The following is a 19,257-nucleotide window of genomic DNA, read 5'->3' as shown; positions in this document are numbered from 1 at the left end:
TAGGAGAAAGGAAAAAAAACGTATCTGCACAAAAGTAGAAAATAAAGACTATGAAGTCGAGGAAGATTATGTTTTTAATTGCCCTGGAGATTGTAACTGCTAATCGTTAATGATAAAAAATACTCATATCATAGGGGTACCTATAAATCACCTTTAGTTTTATATTGTTTCATATACTGTAAGGGAATGTTAACTTGGAAACATAGGAATTAGTTTTTGACATGCTCTGCCGGTCATTTGGGGTCATACACATGTCGGCAGCACCAGTACTTCACCAGCCCATGTAAGAAGTCCCTCATCCTTGGAAAAGAGTCTCAAAACTAAACAAGCTCCGATGGGGAACTTGACTGTTCAGGAGTCGACTCCAGCCACTATAGTTGGGGCGGAGGATGGGGGGAGGGGCGACACTTCTGTACAAAATAAACATGGGTCGTTTCCATTGACAACAATGGTATCAACACTTACATAGGGTACAAAGCAAAGTAAAGAAAGCAAAAATACATTTGATCGTAGTTTGTTTAAAAGCAGATAGCAGTATTTTTATTGTCGCCAATGTCCCCGTCCATAACATTGTAGCCTCTTCTGTGACTTTTAGGAGTTTATCTTGATTTTTATTGATCACTTTTGGATTGTTGGGGTTTTTTCGCCTGAAGCATAAAGATTTGTTAAGTACCACTGTTCTAAAAAGTCAAAGGACCTACCGTTGTCCTTGGAGGGTCATTAGTGGTAATTGTTTAATGGAAGACATTAAACATGTCTGCCTTCAGAAGATAATTTAACACCCATATAAAAGAATTTGGAATAATCTGGAATGATAATATTGGGGAGGGCAGTAGGAAATATTTAGATAGGGATTCTGTCCAACCTGTGTTTTATACTGTGTGTAATCTTCGTAAGGTAAAAGGGCGTCAATGTAAATAAGAGAAACTAAAAGAAAAATCCGTTAAAATACAAAGAAGGAGGAATACCCCCATTGTTTACTTACTTTTTTTTATTGCAGTAAACAAGTTTTCAATTAGCTTCAGACTGTAGGGAAATATTTTCTCACATTTCTAAAAACAGCATATTTTGTTTTAGTGTGAGGGTGTTATAATAATTTGCGTGAGAACATTTTTTTTTTCATTGTAAAAGGTTCGTATAGTACTTAAGGTGTTTCCCAGCTGGGTAAAAGTAGGAATATTATCCACTTATCTAAAAGTTACAAGAAATCTTTATTACGCGTGCTAACTCTTTACATAACTTACTGTTGTAAATCTGACCCCGTATAAACAGTAATAATCTTGACAATATTCCAGACAATAATAATCTGTGCGCCTGGGAAAACTATACTTTAATAACTTTCACATCACCAATATTTCCCTTTTTGTGTCAGGCTGGCTTAATTGGCACGCATTCCCAGGCATGTATTTCCTGTCCATTTTCCCCCAGTTTTTGGTGGAAGGAGGTTGGATTTAGGATGGAGGTCCCGCGAGTCACATGGACTCAAGTTTTTGATTAATGTCCAAATGCCTGGGTTGCTCAGTTTAAACAGGCAAGTGTAGGAAACCCGGTCTGCCTCACATCTTTTTTTCCATTCAAGAAATCTTTTTACGTCTGTTTGTTTTTATTCCCAATTTCATTTGTTTTTAGAAAATCAGGAACCTAATTCAAGATTTGTTTACGGCTTCTGTAAAACTTGTTCAGTTGTAACCATGTAACATTGAGACGATTGTTTTTTCAGGAAATAAAACTGGAATAAAGTTAAAGGACGCAGCTGCCTACTCGGGAACACTTGAATAATTATTAGCACAATGACTGAAGAAGGAAAATCAGAACACAGAGGTGAAAGCGGGAAAGATTTGGAAAAACAGCTCCGTTTGCGAGTCTGCGTTTTAAATGAACTTTTGAAGACGGAGAGGGATTACGTTGGTACACTGGAGTTCCTCTCGGTGAGTTTAAAACGTTTATAATATGAATGGCAGAGTTGCATTGCTTTGTAATCTTTGCTATCTCTCGACTGGGAAACTTGCAAACAACAAGACTACTTAACATGCATGGAACTCGCAGGCAAGTAGCAGAGCTGCGCACTTCAGCGTCTAAATCGTGCATTGCCTGTCAATTCATGTATACATCAAGGTATCTGCATGTCTTGAATCAGAACATCTCCTTCTGCTACGGCATATTAGCGCTTCTAAACTGACAAAGGGGGTTTTCTAGTACCATATTCTGTATCATTGTTTCATATTCGTTTTCCCTTCAGCATCTTTTGGAGTCCTGTGACAGTTCTTCTGGGAATCAACAGTTCAAGCTGTTGTTTTTAACTTGCCTCTTGTGTGTCGCTTAAACACCCATTGCATTTTTCTGCTCATTGGATTAAAAAGCTCGGAGACTGCAGATGGTAGTACTATATTTGTGCGTGTGTGATCCTGGTGGTGGGTTGTTAAATTGTTATAAATTGTTATTTTAATTCAGAATCGAGAAGGGTACTGCGATTGCTTTTTCACATTGCAATTCATTTCCGCTGCTTATTCTTTTGTCAAACCCAGAATTTAATCGAATTAAAAACGTTTAAACAGCCATTGTTTTAAAATCACGAAAAAATAACATAATGTACAGAATGTGGTGCAGTATGTCATTCTGGTGAGAAACTATTTTACATTGATGTTACAGAGCTTTACTGAACCTAAACCAGGAAAACTAAAGTCATCTTAAGAATCGTTGTTCATAAGAAACAAAAAAAAAATATTTTCTTTGTATATAAAGCCTCTGCACACAATTTCATTGAGAAAAATAACATTTTATTGTTTTTGAGTTTACAAGTCTACTATTGTTGGCAAGTTTGAAAAAGAACGCCAGCATGTTATCTTTTAACCAATAATACATTTAATATTGAAAAAAAATACAAATGACAAAAATTACAAATACAGTACGCAAGAACGTCACAAAAGATCCTTGCAAACAAGATGAAACCTTTGGCCCCCTCTAGCTCATTTGGTAGCTATGTGGTGGGAGAATCTCACCCAGACATTTCTTAAAAGAAGCCAGGTTATTGGCATCAACAACATTGAAGGGTAGCTTGCTCCAGACTCCCACAACCCCATGTGTAAAAAGACTAGTGTTCTTAATTTTAAAAACACTCTCCTGCGGGTTCCAATTTTGTCTTCAGTTTTGTGTTCGGCTGTTGATTCTGAAGAATTGAAGTGGGTTCACTTTGTCAAAACCCTTTAGAATTTTGTACGCTGATACTTGAAGGGAGTCCCCTTGTAGTCTTCTCTCTTTCATACTAAAAAGACTCAGGTCTTTTAGTCTGTCAGTAGGACATTCTTTTATGTCCCAAAGTGAGTCTTCTGTGGAGTGAATATAGAGTAGAAACATCTTTTTTGTAACATGGTGACCAAAATCCCCCATCCACCCATTCTTCCATTTTCTAACTGCTTTCGCCAAGTCCGGGTTGCAGGGAGGCCGGTAAGCAGCGGGCCCGAGGCAGGAAACACCCTGGATGGGACGTCAGTCCCTCGCAGGGCCGTCACACAGAGACACAAACACAGACACGCACACACTCACAGCAGGGCCATTAAGCCACCAGCATGCCTCTGCACTGTGAGAGGAAACAGGAACACCCAGAGGGAACCCATGCAGACATGGAAAGAACATACAAACTGTACGCAGATAGCAGCCCAGGTCTGGGGCTGAACCCAGAGCCCCAGCGCCCAGAGGAAGCATAGCTAACCCCTGCACCACCGTGCCACCCCAAAAGTCATACACTGTATTTTAAATTCAGTTTTACTAACGCATTGTCCAATTTGAACACCACATCCTTTGATTCATTTCTGCACTATTAACTGCACATCCTTTACATTCTGTTTTCTTTGTTATTGCTTCCTCATATTGTCTAGAAGACTAAAACTATGTCAATATAAATATCTAAGGCTTCTCAAAGTACACCATTTCCCAGATTCTCTCTGTAGTTCGTGTTTGTGCTCCTTACATAAAATAATCGGCACTCGTCCACATTATATACTGTATCATCTGCCAGGTGTTCACCCAGTACCACATCTTACTGTGATGCAGTAAGATGTTCCGTACTTTGAGTGAAAGTTTTGGGTCTGTGCAAATTCATAGAGTTGCACTCTACCAGATTCCACTACCATGTATCGATCTGATTCTCACATCCTGTTAATTGTATAGTCTGATTTTACACCACTGTGGTGCATCTCTTAGGCTGCTAACATTACATCATGCCAGTGTATGATGGCTGTGACAGTGCACTTAATCCACACAGTGCACCCAGGCAGTGTGTGAATGGCCTGACCAGTGAGGCAGGGTAAATCTCAGGAATGTTTCACAGGATTAAATACATCTGCATACCCTCAAGGTGAACGTAATTAAGATAAGCATTATTGCAATTGTTTGTCTTTCTCAGTGGAGTCCTTGCCTGAAATAATAGTGTTATGAATGAAACAACATCCTGTGAAACTCCTTTGAGCATATGTTAGGCTGACAGTGCTATACTATTCAGGACATAGAATGATGTAAAAAATATCAGAATCAAATGTTCTAATAAAAGCCTGTCTCAGCTCAACACACTCAGCCCCACATGAAAGGTGTTTGAAAAAATTATCCTCAATTTTTATCGTTATCATACATGACAAAGCAAACCTTTTGTTCTTATTATGAAAGGCTTTTGATGTTTTGCATCAAATCATAAGATGTTTTAGGGTAATTGTATTTATTTTCTTTTACACAGTCAGTACCAAAGAAAGTTAGCTTTGACTGTGACCAGAATACCTGTGATTGAGCTTTTGCCAAAATACTAAATAACATGTAAACGTCTCATCCAGAGAAGTCACAGGTGGAGACAAAATTAAAAACACTTGTGCTGGTTGGCACTGGCTCATTAATAACTGACTGCTTAATGAGTACAATTAATTGCTTTCAACTTTACACTCTTTCTTAAATTAACAAGTGACCTAAGGCATATGGAAAAGTGAAATTAAATCTTTCTTGGCTTATAGTCTGAGAAAATGTTTAAATGTCACGACCAAGTAAAAAAAATGTGTTTAATGACCTGAACTGATATAACAGTTTGTATTAGTCAGCACATTATTGTTAAAGTATCAGATTTAAGCAAATTAGCATGTGCATTAAAATAATGGTGGCATTGCTGCTGTTACATTATGTTTTGTATATGGAGCTGTACAGTATGTGTAACAGCTGTTACAATGCTTATGTTTTGTATATGTAGCTGGATCATCGAAATTTTAGGGATTAGAATGCCTATGAACTAAACTAACCAGAGTAACAAGATCCTACTGTATGTGTTACGAAGCGTCTTTCAGGACCCTATGCAGACGGCATAATCCAGAGGGGAGTGAGAAACACGGGGAAAAAAAACTAGGATCGGGGCTGGAAGAACAGGGGGGCGTGTCCAAGGTGTGCCGGTGCTCGGGGGGGGGGGGCGTGGTCCAGGCAAACAAGTCCGAAGGGGGTCTGTAAGAATATTCAAGTGTGAGCAAAAGTCCAGAGCCGGGTAATCAATCCAAGATAAACAAGACAGGAGTTAAAAGCAGGAGCAGTATCTGGCGAAGGGTCAGGGAAATAAAAAAATGTAACGGGGCTAGGCGCTCCAAGCCCCGGACGTAGATGGTTAGGACGCTGGGGAAAAGGCCTGCCTTCGGATAACCCGGAAAATAGGCAAGCCTTGTAGCGTCCATCTTCCAGAGCTGAGCCCGGAATAGTGGGAGCGTCTGGCTTTTAAAGGGGAGACTGGAACAGGAGGCAGGTGCAGGAGATCAGGTAAAATGTGAACGAGTCGGAGCGCCCTTAAGGGGGAGGGATTAGAATCATGACACTATGTGTCTGGTAAATTCATATTTTATTCTGCACATACCTATATTGGGTGAGATGGTAAGTGCAGGTCATAATGTCCTCATCAGATTATATAGTACAAGGATTAGAAACGGTAATGCATGTCTGAAGTGATGAGGGATGCCTGAGGTTGGAATTCATGGAATGTTGGCAAACGTCTGGGCCACCAGTTTCGGGGAAAAGTAACTGAGAGCATCTCAGACACACAGTGGGGGAATAAAGTCCTTGAGCCTTGAGGTAATGTGGTTTGTTACAGCTGAATATGTCTGCTACCCAGAGAAGACTTGGTTCAGCCGCTCTTTCACAAAGCAGACCATTAAATATCCGAATCAGATCATTGTGTGTCTTGGTATTTATGACTAATCAGATGAAGACATGGACATGCATGCTGCTTGCATCACAGTGTCACCCCTACAGCGCTGATGGGTCTAATGATTCTGTCAGGGGCAGCACAGTGGCCTGGTGTGTAGTATTGCAGCCTCATGGCTCGGTGATCCTGGGTTGGATTCCAGTCTGGCGCATCTCTGGTCATCCCCTGTGATAGACTGGTGTCCTGCACAAGATGGGGTCCCACCTTGTGTCCTGTGCCTGGACAAATAGGCTCTGGCTGAACACGTCTCTCTGCGGATGAAGTGTTTATTAAAAATGATGCAATTAACCCAAATCACTGAATCTGTACCGAACAAGGTTCCAGTCATCCTTACCAGGAATAAGTGGCTCTGATGATGGATGAATGGATGTCTTGGACGTCACCCGGTAAGGTCCAGAGTTTGTCCTAAACCTCCTTGTAATTGCGCAGGAGTGTTACTCCCAGGTACTACAGTTAGGACAGTGGAAATAGGATTGGTACTGTATGTCTGTCAGTGTTTCAGGTCACTGGGGCAAACGGTGCTTCCCAGACCACACGCATATGGACATTCCATACTTGAAACCTCAGCAACAGATGGTTCCAATGCAGACAGGTATTGAGAAACGGTCCCGTTCTGACTAATCCCAGTCTTGTAGCCTAGCAACCCTGATGTAATTCACTGAAATGTCACCATTAACACAGAACTCTGTTGTGTGTGAATCCTAGGGTGCTACACACATCTCTGTGGAAAGGACAGACTCTTTCCCTGGTGGGAGTGGGCCTTTATTTACAGTTCTCCAGTACATGTATTCTGGCAAAAAAATCTCAAGTGACGGCTTTTATATGTTTTTGTTTGTTGCCTGCTAAAAGACATTGTGATCCCATCAGTTCAGAATACCAGCTATGTGATCAATGAACCTTTCCCACAACTATCTGTTGTATCGTATAAAGCATTCTAAAAGTGATAATTAATTTTTAAAGTTCTACTTATTTTCCTCAGGGTATGTCACAACAAAACAAAGTAAGTCATTACAGTGGTAATTTAACACATTGAAAATGAAGGGCATCAGTCTCATTTCTTGAGCTTACGAAGCAAATGAAAGTCAGAAATGTCCTACATTTCTAACATTTTCTTTCATTTTTTGCATTTCAAGAGTAGCTTAGAATTATAGCTTATACTAATTTACAGTTCGAAGTATAGAAGTCTTTCTTACACTTTACCCCATAATGTCTTACTATAGTAGCTGGAGTGATGAAACATTTTTCAATCATTCACTTCAGAGGGCAGCAAAGCATTACCTGAGTGTTTGTTCAGTTTTTCCATTATAACAGAACTTCTACATTGTGTAAATAATGTAAACCGTGGGGGGGAGAGTTTCAAAAATTGAGTCCAACAATCTGGATATACAGTATTGTAGTGCATCCAGCTTTCATGTCAATCTTTTGTTTTCATTGCACAACCATGTTACCAGCCCAGAAGACCCCTATTCTACGTTTCAGTATCTTTTTAGGATCAGAAAGCCTGAAACCAGAGCTGGAGCATATAGGATGTGTACATTTGTTCAGCAGAACATCTCTGTTTTGAGAGGGAGCTGTCCAGGGGGGTTGTAGGAATGATGGTCTGACCCAGACAATAGGCTCCCTTGATGTGATATGGATGCAAAAGGTGACTGAAGAAGGATGTGACGGGAAAGCAGTGTTTGGTGCCTATTTATGTAAACTATATTTCCTGCCGAAGGAATTCCTGAGAGGCTGGGAAAAATAGCAAACAATGGTCAGCCGAAGGCTTGACTTGCATTCTCTAGCAACGAGTGTATCAGTGTAACCGCACAGCCCCTCCCCCAAGAGCTGCATTTGTAATATGGAAACTTCCAGGTTGTTTATTTTAATATCTCAGTGAATTATGCCATTTATTCCGTGAATTGCAAAACGGTAACTACTGTATCGTGTAACATGAGCTGTGGGCGTTGTGCTGCAAGTGTTTCTCGTTTTCTGAAAGAAAAATACGTCTTTAGAGTTTCAATTAGTCGGAAAGGAAATGTCTCTTCCAAAGGTCTGCAGATATTGTGGAATCACTGATTATTATATGTGGCTATTGTTTAGCATGTTCCTCCTTCGTAACTATTTATTGTAAGCGAACACAATGCAAGAAAAAATATTTTCTTCCTCTTGAAATACATTATAATTAATACCCTTGCTTAGCTGCAACAGTGAATTTATTAATTAGTGTGTTTGCACAATTAACAGCAGATACTCTTCCTTAATTACCAGCTTGTGTTTCTTCCATGTGAGAATGTGGCTCTGTTTTTGCTCAGTATACTTACATATAGAAAACATGGCCAAGCCTAGAACAGCTGTTTTTGTTTTTGTTTCTAAATCAGTTTCTTCAAGTTTAATTTGTTCTAATTGTTGTACAAAAGACCAAGTTGGCCTGGATAACCCTCACATACTGAGTATTGCCAACCCAAAACAATGACTACTTATGGACAACAGCAATATTGGACAACAGCATGTGATTGTACAAACATTGACTGGAATTCTCTTAAAGTGAATGCTAAGACATTTGCAGGGGAGTATTGATTTAATCAATATAATATGTAATCTTTCATCTGCTTGCAAACAAATGCTGAGCTCATTTACTTGAGTACACAGTACTCTGTGGAAGCTCCCTTGAATTTCCAAGGACTTGCATTATAGCCACATAAAGTAAAGATTCTCAGGACAATGATAATACAGTAGGTGTTCAATATTAATTGACTTGATGAATGACAAGTTGGCATTACATAATTTCTCCATTTTGGGTTTTTTATTCTTTTGAAATTCAATATTTTTTTGTTTCCTACTGTATGAAAGCTCTTTTCTCTGTATAACAGCCTTAGATGTGGCATTTTCTTAAATGCTTTCATTAACTTTACAAAGGAGTTCACAATTTTGAATATTGAACATAGCATTTGGAAAAAAAAGACCCAGTCCTGAAAAACTAAAATGATCAAGTGATATTCTGCGAGACAGCTTCCTTTTGTGAAGTTTAGTGTTCTGTTGCTGTGACTGTGGTTTTGAGATGCTTTTGTTGTTTTCAGGCTGTATACTATACCACAGCTGTTATAGTGTGGAAACTGCCCTGGTCTCTTTGAGACTCATTTCTACAGCAGAACTACTGCTTCAGAGACTGCAGTTTCTGAATTTTCTGTCTGACATATTGATTGAGAAACATAAGTAGGCCTGAGAGGTTTCATTTTTCCAGCATAGACAAGCATGAACGAAATCGGGCAATAAACCCAATCCTTCTTTATCATTCACAAACATTTTTCTCTTTCCCCATCAGGAGTTAATCCATATACTCTGTGGAATGCCAAAGAAGACAAATTAGTGGGGCATCAAAAAATGTAGGGCATCTGCCTTTAAATGTTCATTTCTCTGAATAAAAACAATTTAATTCACTGTCTACTGATGAATTTGTTCCCTCTTAGTAATGAAATGTGATGCATTGGTTTCTCATGCAGGGCTGTAGGAAATGTGAAGGTACCAGGTTCATTTCTGCAGTTACTCAAGGCAATCTGTTATATCTGCAGACTGTTATATCTTTTTCTTGTAGTGGGTTAGGTTCAGTGGTGTTATTTCAAAACTCTGGGCTGTGCCTAGGAATTAGAAGAAAGCCGGTAAGACTTAGATGAGTACTCTCATAGATTAAATGAAACAGATTTTCCAAAATGTGTTTTTCGAGATTTATATTTTGGCTAGCATTGAGGCACAACTGTCTCTCATTAAAATAGTAATTTCACGTGATTACATTATTAGACTAACCTGGCATCAGCAGTGTGGTTAAATAAATCTTCTAGGAACCTCAATCCCATTAATTGAATTTAAGCATTGTATTGCTCTATGTTAAAATTTGGCTTCTATTTTAAGCTCAACAGAATGAAAACTTAACCCATTTTTGTAATATTGCAGTTTTATTTGCTGTAAATAAAACCAGTAAGATAGCTTATGAAATATATTTGTGTTTGTAAATGAAACACACATTGACTTATATGAAACTGTTGTACAACCTCCATTAAAGATTCATTGTTGATTTTCCTACCCTTTTGAATACGAGTTTTACAGTGCAGCTTGAAATTCTTCACTGAAAGCCTAGAATGGCATTTTGACACTGTACAATTTTTTGTTGTCTGTGCTTGAAATACAATGCCAAGAATTGTAAAAGAATCTAAGTGTTATCCAGGTACACCTCAGTTCTTAGAGCAGGCCCACGCTATCAGGATTTCGGAGAAAAGGCAAGTGGAACAATGCCCTTCCTGACTCTGAATGCCAGAGGGAACAGAAGCGGCATAAGTTCCGTCCATTATTCAAAATACTTTGTTGACAAGAAGCTTTTTTCCCCTAGTATGTGGAATGTAATTAAGATTCCAATCTCACTAATCAGTGCACTGCTTTTTCCATTGTAAGTATTTCTCATGTAGATAAACATTTTAATTAATCAGGCTGTGCATCTTTGTCTCATCAAGTCTTCGTATTTTTTTTTTGCTTAACTTCCCTAAGCTTTCGTATAAGTCAGTTTTGGTCCCCTGTCTTCCAAAATAATATACTGTATAGGTCTTTAATCCGGGTGCCATTTTTTGAAAACAAAGACTGTTTAGTTGTAAACAGCACTAGAGAATTGTCTTTTATGGTGGCAATGAACTCTCACACCCACTTGGATTTTACCAGACAGATGCGAAATGAAGGCATCTGAGATTTTCACAGAGTCTTCTTTTTTTAATAAAGAAAGATTATTATGATAGTTTGTCCATCATGAATAAAAGATGAATGAAAGCTAGATAAACACACACCTCTGTGTCATATCACAACCATTCATTAGCAGAGAGCCACTGTTCCTGGTAAGAGTTAGGGCAACCTGTCATGGAAACACAGGGTGCAAAGCAGTACTATACTGTCAAGGGATATACTGTATTACAGTACACTAGTATATTACAGTACACACAGAGGGTGATTTACAGACATTACAGCATAAGAATGGTTACTAAGAAACAGGCCTGTTTGGTAGGTACTTGATTTAAGGATCTAATCTAGCTGATTCTTGAAAGAAACCAATACATGGCTTCAACAGCATGGTTGGGAGACTTGTTCCATACTGTCTCAACCCTTTAGGTAAAGATGTCCCACCTGGCTTCAATTTTTAAGTTACATCCATGTAGTTTTCACTTTTTTTATATTGATTATCAAAGAATCTGTTAGGGCAGCTTTGTAAATGCCTTTATTTTATTTATTTTAGATTTGTATCAGGTCATCTTACAGTTTTCTCTGTTCAAGACTAAAAAGCTTGATTTCCTTCAGCCTGTCAGTGCAGGATAGTAGTGTTTACACTATAGTTAAGGTTTTTACTACCTGCATGCAAAACCCTGCACTTATCTACATTAAACAGTCATAATTTCAATTTAATTGTTTTGAATATCTTCTATTTAGTGTTTGCTATCCTCTGTACTTTGGTATCATCTACAAACCTGAGACGTTTTGTTAATTTTTGCTTTGCAGATAAATGAATAGAAAACAGATAAAAAGATGCAGAAGCAAGGTTTTTAGATAAACATACTCTTATCAGAATGAAGTGTGCACTGATTTATATTTGGGACCAGGACAGAAATACTTTTTGCAACCTGTAATTTACTTAATTTTGTCCATGTGTGTTGTTTGTGAAGTTATAAACTTCTGCACAAAAGCAAAGATTCTTTTATTGTTTTTTTTCCCAGATTACTGGATTTATTTCAATGGATTTCTGTTTTGGGTTAATAGGCTTTGACCAAAGATAACTGCTTTTCACAGTGATGTCTTAATGTTTTAAGTAAATGATGGGGTGTTATCTGTTCATCAGTTTTTCTTGCATTTTCTAAAACTCTATCTTATCTTTGTTTTCCTTCACTTAATACTTAATACTTGACTTAAAGCTTCACTTAAAACTTGATACATTTAAATTTCACATTGTAAAAGGTATTGTCATATTGTTGCATTTCCGTAAAATAGAGAATGGAAAATAGGAAGACAACTGCTGGATTTATACAAGGATGAACAGGGCAAGGTGAGAAATGCCAATATTATATCAGTTTCCGCCTGGCCTGTTTTGGAGCTATTTTCTTGTGGCCTCTTTGATTGAAACAGATGGGAGTCTGTTGTCTTCTTGTTTGTATTGCTCACCCTGGTCAAGTCATATATGCCTCACGACTTCTGGCTCATCAATAATGATTTTTCATCTGTCTTTGCTCAGCAGAAACCTGGACAAACTTGCACCTAATAGCTGCCAGCTATTTAGAGCAACAAACTTTGGTGATGATGCTAATTTCATTGACCAGTAAAGTTAATTTTGCCAAATTGCTTTATGATGGCTGATAAGGATTGTAAGTTACGAATAGATATATTTGTTTCTGCTATAATTAGGCAGAAAGGGAGAGTACTGCTGATATAGTAGTTACTGTTAATAATTAATACTCATTAAATAATTAAAAGGGACTCAGAGTTTTGTAGATATATATTTATTGATCCCATGATTGCATAATGTGGAAGTGTTGTAGCAGACAGAACTGAATTAGAAGCATCTGACCTATTGTAGACCTTCAGTGGAATCTGTAGGTTTTGCAGAGACTGCCCTAAACAAATGCCTTCCATTGATCATGTGTGGTTAAAAGTCCCGTTAATCCTTCTGTGACCCCTGTTAAAGCCTTTGTAGTGACCTTTTGGCTGACCCCGCACAGGGTGGTTCCTAACACCTCATCAGTCTGGTCAAACATTCAGCCAAATGTATATGTCGGAAATGAGTCTCTGTAAAATCCTCCTGTACAGTTAACCTCCCAAAGCAAGATTTTTAGTGCCATTATTATAAAAAGTGAGATTCAGTGCCTTCAAAATATAAAATTGGAAACTGAGAATGTGTCACTAACATGTACACTCAGCTATTTCAATAGTTTTATTTAAATCTGCTCAATTTTTGTAATCAGTATGTTCATCAATGTGCTATATATCTTATAAATCAATTGACTTTTGAAAGCGATCTGAGGCAATATTTTAGTAACTTAACTAAAGTGCTTAACAGGCCTGAACCACAATTCTGTGTTACCATATTTCTTGTTTTTCTGAGCTGCTAGTGCGCAGAATAATTTGAGGGTTTATGTTTCACAGACACTTTGTAATTTGGGGGAAAATAGATGAAACGTTTTTCTCCGTCTGCATTTGGAGATTTTTGGTATGCATTTAAAACATGCCTGAAATGATTTCATGTGCAAACAATATTTTTTGGTGTCCAAATGTAAAATGATATTAATTATACTGTACCACAGTAAGCTACGCATTACAGTCACAGTGAATTTGAATACAAGAAGACCTGGATCTTTTTTAAAGAGCTAAACTGTAATTCCACACACTTTAATTGTGTAAGTGCTAAATTGGTGATGATGAAAAATTTAAAAGTTAAAAGAGACACCTCCCTTTTCACTGCACATAGTTCTGGAAGAGGTTAGGCTCTAATTTAGCTCACTTCGGCTTTCCTCTGTCTATGTATCTCATCTGCTAAGAACCCTTTGTAGCATCTTTAGTAGGATCCTTCCCCCCCTCCCCATCTTCATCCTTGGAGCGGCTCCCTGGCTCATTCCTCGTTAATTGAGGCCAGGAGGGGTGCTGTTAGCCTTGACCCTACTTACCGACTTCCATTTCCTCAGCCAGTCATGTTACACACCAAAACAACTTCCTATACGCTAACACTAGAAACTACGTCAGCTCATTGCATTACTTATGTTTGAACAAACTACTGAATTAATGCTTACACTTGTTATTTGTTTCTATTTTCTACATGATAACCTTTGTGCTTTTTCCCCACTATCATTGGAATCAGGTAGCTGCATGTATTAGTATTCTTATACTGTAATACTTGAAGCCATGTGTGGTAAATTATCTGCGTCCAGTAAGTGCCTTCGCTTTTGTTTCAATGTGCATTTGTCACAAAGATTTCCTTCCTTCCTGAACCTGCCCTTCTTTACATTGTACTCGGGGTTTCCTGTGCAGTTTGCTGTGCCTGGTTACACTCTCTCCCCTCTCTGCCAAAAATCCTTGGAGACATTGTGAGGGTCCTTGGTGGCACTGTGACTAACGCCAGCCGGGGAACGGTTTTCCATAAAGAAGGAAAAGTGATGGTTAAATTAAAAGTATGATTTGATTTTTGATTTCAGCTTATTTGTCATAATGCTTATTTGTGAATTACCTGACAAATGTAAACATTGTTCAGTGAAGCACATTTAATAGATTTGATTTTATCTGAAATTTTAGCCCTGCTAATTTATCCCATGGAACCAGGCATGGTTGGTGTATGTTTAACATAGTTAACATGGCACTGGGCCTGTCACAGTAGGTAACATCACACCCTAGGAGCACAGAATTCTCCCAAGGAAGGAGACCCAGTCTTGTGATGTTGCAGAGTTAGCTGCTGTATAGGATGAGGCGCTGTCAAAGCTCGGTTGTGATCCAGTCCCAGGCAGAGCAGAGCCCGTCACACTTGAGCCTGTTGTCACAACCCCATGGGACACCTGAGAGCATGTTGTAAATCTGTTCATTGCCTGTACTTTGCTGTGATGCCTAAGAGCTGTGGCTCACAGAAATTGAAGTTGTATGTTAGTTCAGTGCATTCAGCATTCAGAAATTTATGCGGGGTCTCATTCAAAATGTCCTAAAAACTAGATTCTGGTGGCAAAACAGCAGGGGTGAAGACAATGACCTTTTCCCCCAAATATGGGCATAACCTCAAATGTTCCAAGATACTGTATATACAGAAGGGTTATAAAGAGGATGCAGAAAGTAAACAGTGAACAAAGAGGGGTGAATGACTGTGAAATCTGCGGTGGAATGGGGATTTTTTTTATCAAACTCATGCCAGCTGCCATGTCACATGCAGAGTAGTGTGACAAGTGTCTCTGCACAAGGGCCTAGTGTTTGAGCTGGCATGGTATCTGGTAGCATGTGGAGCTGTGGTGTTCAATGTACTGTCTACCAGGATTTTAAGCCATCTGTTCATAGTGTACGTGTTTGTGTCACTTTGAAAAAGACTAAATTCTTTATTTTTAGGTTCACATTTCTTTTTAGATTTACATCCTCTGAATTTGACATTTTTCAACCATACAGCTTGAAAACTGTCCTTTTGGGCTTTGAAGCTTTCGAGTTCCTTGTCTAGCGTGAAGTGTCCTCTGTTAAGCACATTTGAATGTCATTCTACCCAACTAGAATCCAAGGTGGTTTGAATGGATCCAACAAGAACGGCAGGAGTGAAGAAGTAGGACTGCTCAAATAAACACAGGGACACATGAAAAGAGCTTAAAACTTGAAACTGAACTGACAGTTATTTTGTGAAAAGGATGGAATTTCTTAAGGAGAGTTAAGGGATTGCTTAGGAGGAGCGTTCGTTTCCAACTGTTCTACACAAGTTGGGCAGATTTCTAAAAACCAATGATTATTCTTAATCTTTGAATACTCTTCTTAAACTTAATTAACCTTCTTATGACTTCCTTTGAAGTCACACTAGCTGTTGCCTTCTTTACAAGAAGATGTTATTCAAAGTCAGTGGTCTTCAAGAAGTTAGCTGTTGGAGGTTTCCACAATCATGTTGTAAATTTTAGGTTGAGGAGATAGCAGAGGCCAGCTAGTTTTCATCATTTTAATTCATGGAATTTTCTTCTCAGCCTTGAAAAATGAAACTGATACTTGGCCTTCGGTTGTTTGAATGCAATGGCTGAACAAGTTCTTGAACGTTGGTTCTAGTACAGTAGTTTGAACTCCGTTTAAGTATTTGCAAAGACATAGAACACATGTAGCGGAGCTAGTTTGGGCACAGTGACATCATCGCCCTCCCTGTGTGTAGCAGGGACCTCAGCCCCTGGGCTGGGGGAGGTCTCCGTTAGGTCACTCGGCTAGTTCCCTGTTGCGTTACGCTGGAGACCGCCGGCTCGCGCCCAGGCATTGCGGGACGGAGCGGCGAGGGCACAAGCCCACCTGGAACAGCGACGGTCACACACGCATACATTAACTTCTACATAAGAAGACAAAATATTTAACAATAGTCAATTGTGCTCCTGTCATTATCAGTTACATCATCAATAAAGATGAGTGAGGCTGTTCCAGAAGAGGCTCCAGTGTGTATGTAAAGAGCATAAGATCACTTTATTGGCTATATACTGTACAATTTCTTGTTTTAGGAATTTGTGATATTATCTTATCATGGCTCACAGATGATGTTTCCTTAGACACCTTCATTTCCTTTCTTTCTCAATACTTAATCTTTCCGTCACATATGTAGGGGTTTATCTTTTTTTTTTAAATCCTCTTCTGTCATGTTTGTAGCAAATTGTAATCTGGCTTTTCTGTTCTTGGTGCAATTGAGAGGTTTACATCTTGTGGTATAGTCATTGTCCTAGTGTTCTGTGAAATGTGGATCCTGACTCCTTCATGCATGCAAAATGGAGGTTGTTGGCGATTTTAGTGACACTTTTAGGGTTTTACTTGACAGTGCGGATAACTTTTCTGTCATGAGCTGCAGATGTTTTTCTTCACTGACCCAGTCTTGGCTGATGGGTAATTACAACCGTGTTTTCTTCTTTAGCTTTTCTAAGCTGTTGATTTTGGTATGCCCAATTTTCTGTGTCATGGTTATTATTTTTCTTTTCTGTTTTTCTTTAACAGAAAGTTATTAGGTTTTCATTTGCCTTTCAACTGCAGACACTGAAGTCCAAGCGAGACAGGTTAATAGGATGTTCGCAGCTTTTCTTGTGAGTGCTAAATCACTCGACAACAAATACCTGAACAACCAGAAAGTTCGCAAATGCACAAGTGTAAAACGTCATTAAAATAACGTCAGGCAATTGTACCAATTCATTTTCTCCTATAATTTTCTTCAGAATGTCAACACTATCAATTTGTGTAATTTACCCGAGAGTTGGGCTAGCTGAGTGGTATGCAAACTAACCGGAGAGGCTGTGGTTGAGTGGGACATGCTGCCTGTCAAGCTTGTGGTTGTGTAGGCGGGAAAGTCAAACAAAACACTGTCCAGGGCACCAAGGGGAATACGAGATCATTTTTGGAGTTCACCCAAGCGAGGGTCACATCCGGCGCATCTCAGTAGCGCAGCACAGACGGACAGTCCGAAGGCGTTGAGAAGGGAACAGGCAGGGTCCTGACCAGGGAAACATCTAGAGAGTCACTGACACCGGGGGGGAATCAGGGAGCAAGTCTAGACAGGGGGTCTAGACCGGTCCAGGCGCAGGTCAGGAAATACAGGAACTAGGGAGCACATTAAGAGACAGAATCTTGAGGAGACTCCCTACACAAAACTGTGCCCCAGATCGGCAAAAAAGTTTGACTTGACCCGAAGAAGCCTGCCCTCCTGATGGCGGAGTGGTGGAAGAAGGTGCACAGATCAGGTTTTCTGTCTGATTATGTGTCCTTGGTAACCGTCGTTGATAGAAGAGTGGAGGTGTGGCCAGTTACCATGGTAACATCACCCTGCTTCCACAGTGATGGAGCAAAGGCAGACACGACTCCTGTGTGGTGAACATCAAACTCATAATATTTCTGTTCTTTATATAGGGTAGTACCTCACAAACTCAGCCCCCAAGATCTACCTAATTATTTAAAACACCAGACTCTAATAATTCACTTAATTGAGGCTATGAAGCTAGGGATTCACTTACTTTTCCATGTCCCCTATACCTTAATTACTCTTTGTTTGTTTAATTCAGACATACATTTTTTTTCAAGCGACATGGAATTGATCACTATAAACCACTGCATACTGTATTTGCATAAAGATGGGTGTTGATTCAAGAAGGCTATCATAGTAAATTGATGAGATTTCCATATTTATCCTTGGGGTCCACAGAGCTTTTCGGTGCTGTAGTTCTGTATTTGAATCATGGTTGATGACTTGTAATTCACGTGAGGAACCGAGGAGAAAGGGGGGGCCAAACAAATATGGGAGTTGTGGGATGTGGAGCCATTAGAAGAGGACAGCCACAGCCGGATCATCAGCTAGAACGAGTGCTGGGTTCCTCAGATGTTAACTAGGCAGGAGTCGTACCAGGGTCCCGGGCTGTTCTCAAGGATGGTGAGTCAGGAGCACCTTTTATTCATAGATACGATGGTGGCACCAATCCAGAGACTCACCTTATAAGTGTCGTTTCATAGCAGCTTTTAATTGAAATTAATACAAAGACATGAAAACTCTAATAAAATACTTTTCTTAATTTATCTTAATATCCAGTTTTATCTCCCAATAATAGACAAACATTGTGCACTGTTTAAAAGAAGCTAATATCCAAGAGGTCTACCATCCCTGTGGTCTAGCTAGCCTCTAGTGTTAATGCCAGCATTAACCTAGTTGAAACTTAGAATTTTAATTTGCATTGTAATTCAGGAGTTTTTGGTTATTGTTTAATAGGTGTGGATTTCTAGTTCATGGTCTGGGATATCTCATTGGTTTGAATTAGATCACTTTATTGGCCATTTACAATTTCTTGCTCTCCAATATACAACTTGCTCTCCATGAGACACACAGACAGGGAGAGAAGCTTGGGGTCAGAGGGCAGGGTCAGCTATTTATACGGTGCCCCTGGAGCAGTTGGGGTTAAGGGCCTCGCTCAGGGGCCCAACGGAGTAGGATTCCCCTGCCGGCCGCGGGATACGAACTGGCAACCTTCCAGCCACAGGCGCAGATCCTTAGCCACAGAGCCGCTTTACCGCCCATTAATGTTAATAATCCATAAACTCAGAGTTGTAGTTGTTGTAGCAGAAACTCCTGTTGATCATGGTTTTGACAGTTGAAGCTATCAAAACAGATATGAAAGATTATACTAAAATTGCAAATTAGTATATGTGGGCCTGTTTATAATGAATGTAGTGTTAAAGATATTGTCAAATCTTGTCTGTCAGGCCATGACAACAATCACTTTGAAAAGGAGAGCTAACTAAATCAACATCATACATTAAAATGGCATCTTTTCAGTTTCAACACAGCAATTGATTTATATTTTAATACTTAA

At 39.2% G+C, this 19,257-nt stretch overlaps 1 protein-coding gene across 2 annotated transcripts in view; it reads left to right on the top strand.

The window, feature by feature from the left end:
- The first annotated feature begins 1,481 nt into the window (after positions 1 to 1,481).
- Positions 1,482 to 19,257, top strand: part of prex2 (phosphatidylinositol-3,4,5-trisphosphate-dependent Rac exchange factor 2) — a 152,768-nt gene continuing 134,992 nt past the window's right edge. Inside the window, exon 1 of one of the 2 annotated variants that reach the window (XR_015940745.1) lies at positions 1,482 to 1,928. Coding sequence is in view for 1 of the 2 variants with exons in the window: in XM_088642288.1 (XP_088498414.1) it covers positions 1,791 to 1,928 (138 nt within the window). In the remaining variant the exon portion in view is untranslated. The remainder of the gene's footprint in view (positions 1,929 to 19,257) is intronic. The other variant, XM_088642288.1, reaches the window with a different exon arrangement.

Source organism: Lepisosteus platostomus, chromosome 8 (genome assembly GCF_059453375.1).
Source record: "Lepisosteus platostomus isolate fLepPlt1 chromosome 8, fLepPlt1.hap1, whole genome shotgun sequence".
NCBI lineage: Eukaryota > Metazoa > Chordata > Actinopteri > Semionotiformes > Lepisosteidae > Lepisosteus > Lepisosteus platostomus.
Note: the sequence above shows the minus strand (reverse complement) of the source record. Positions and strands in the feature narration are given on the sequence as shown.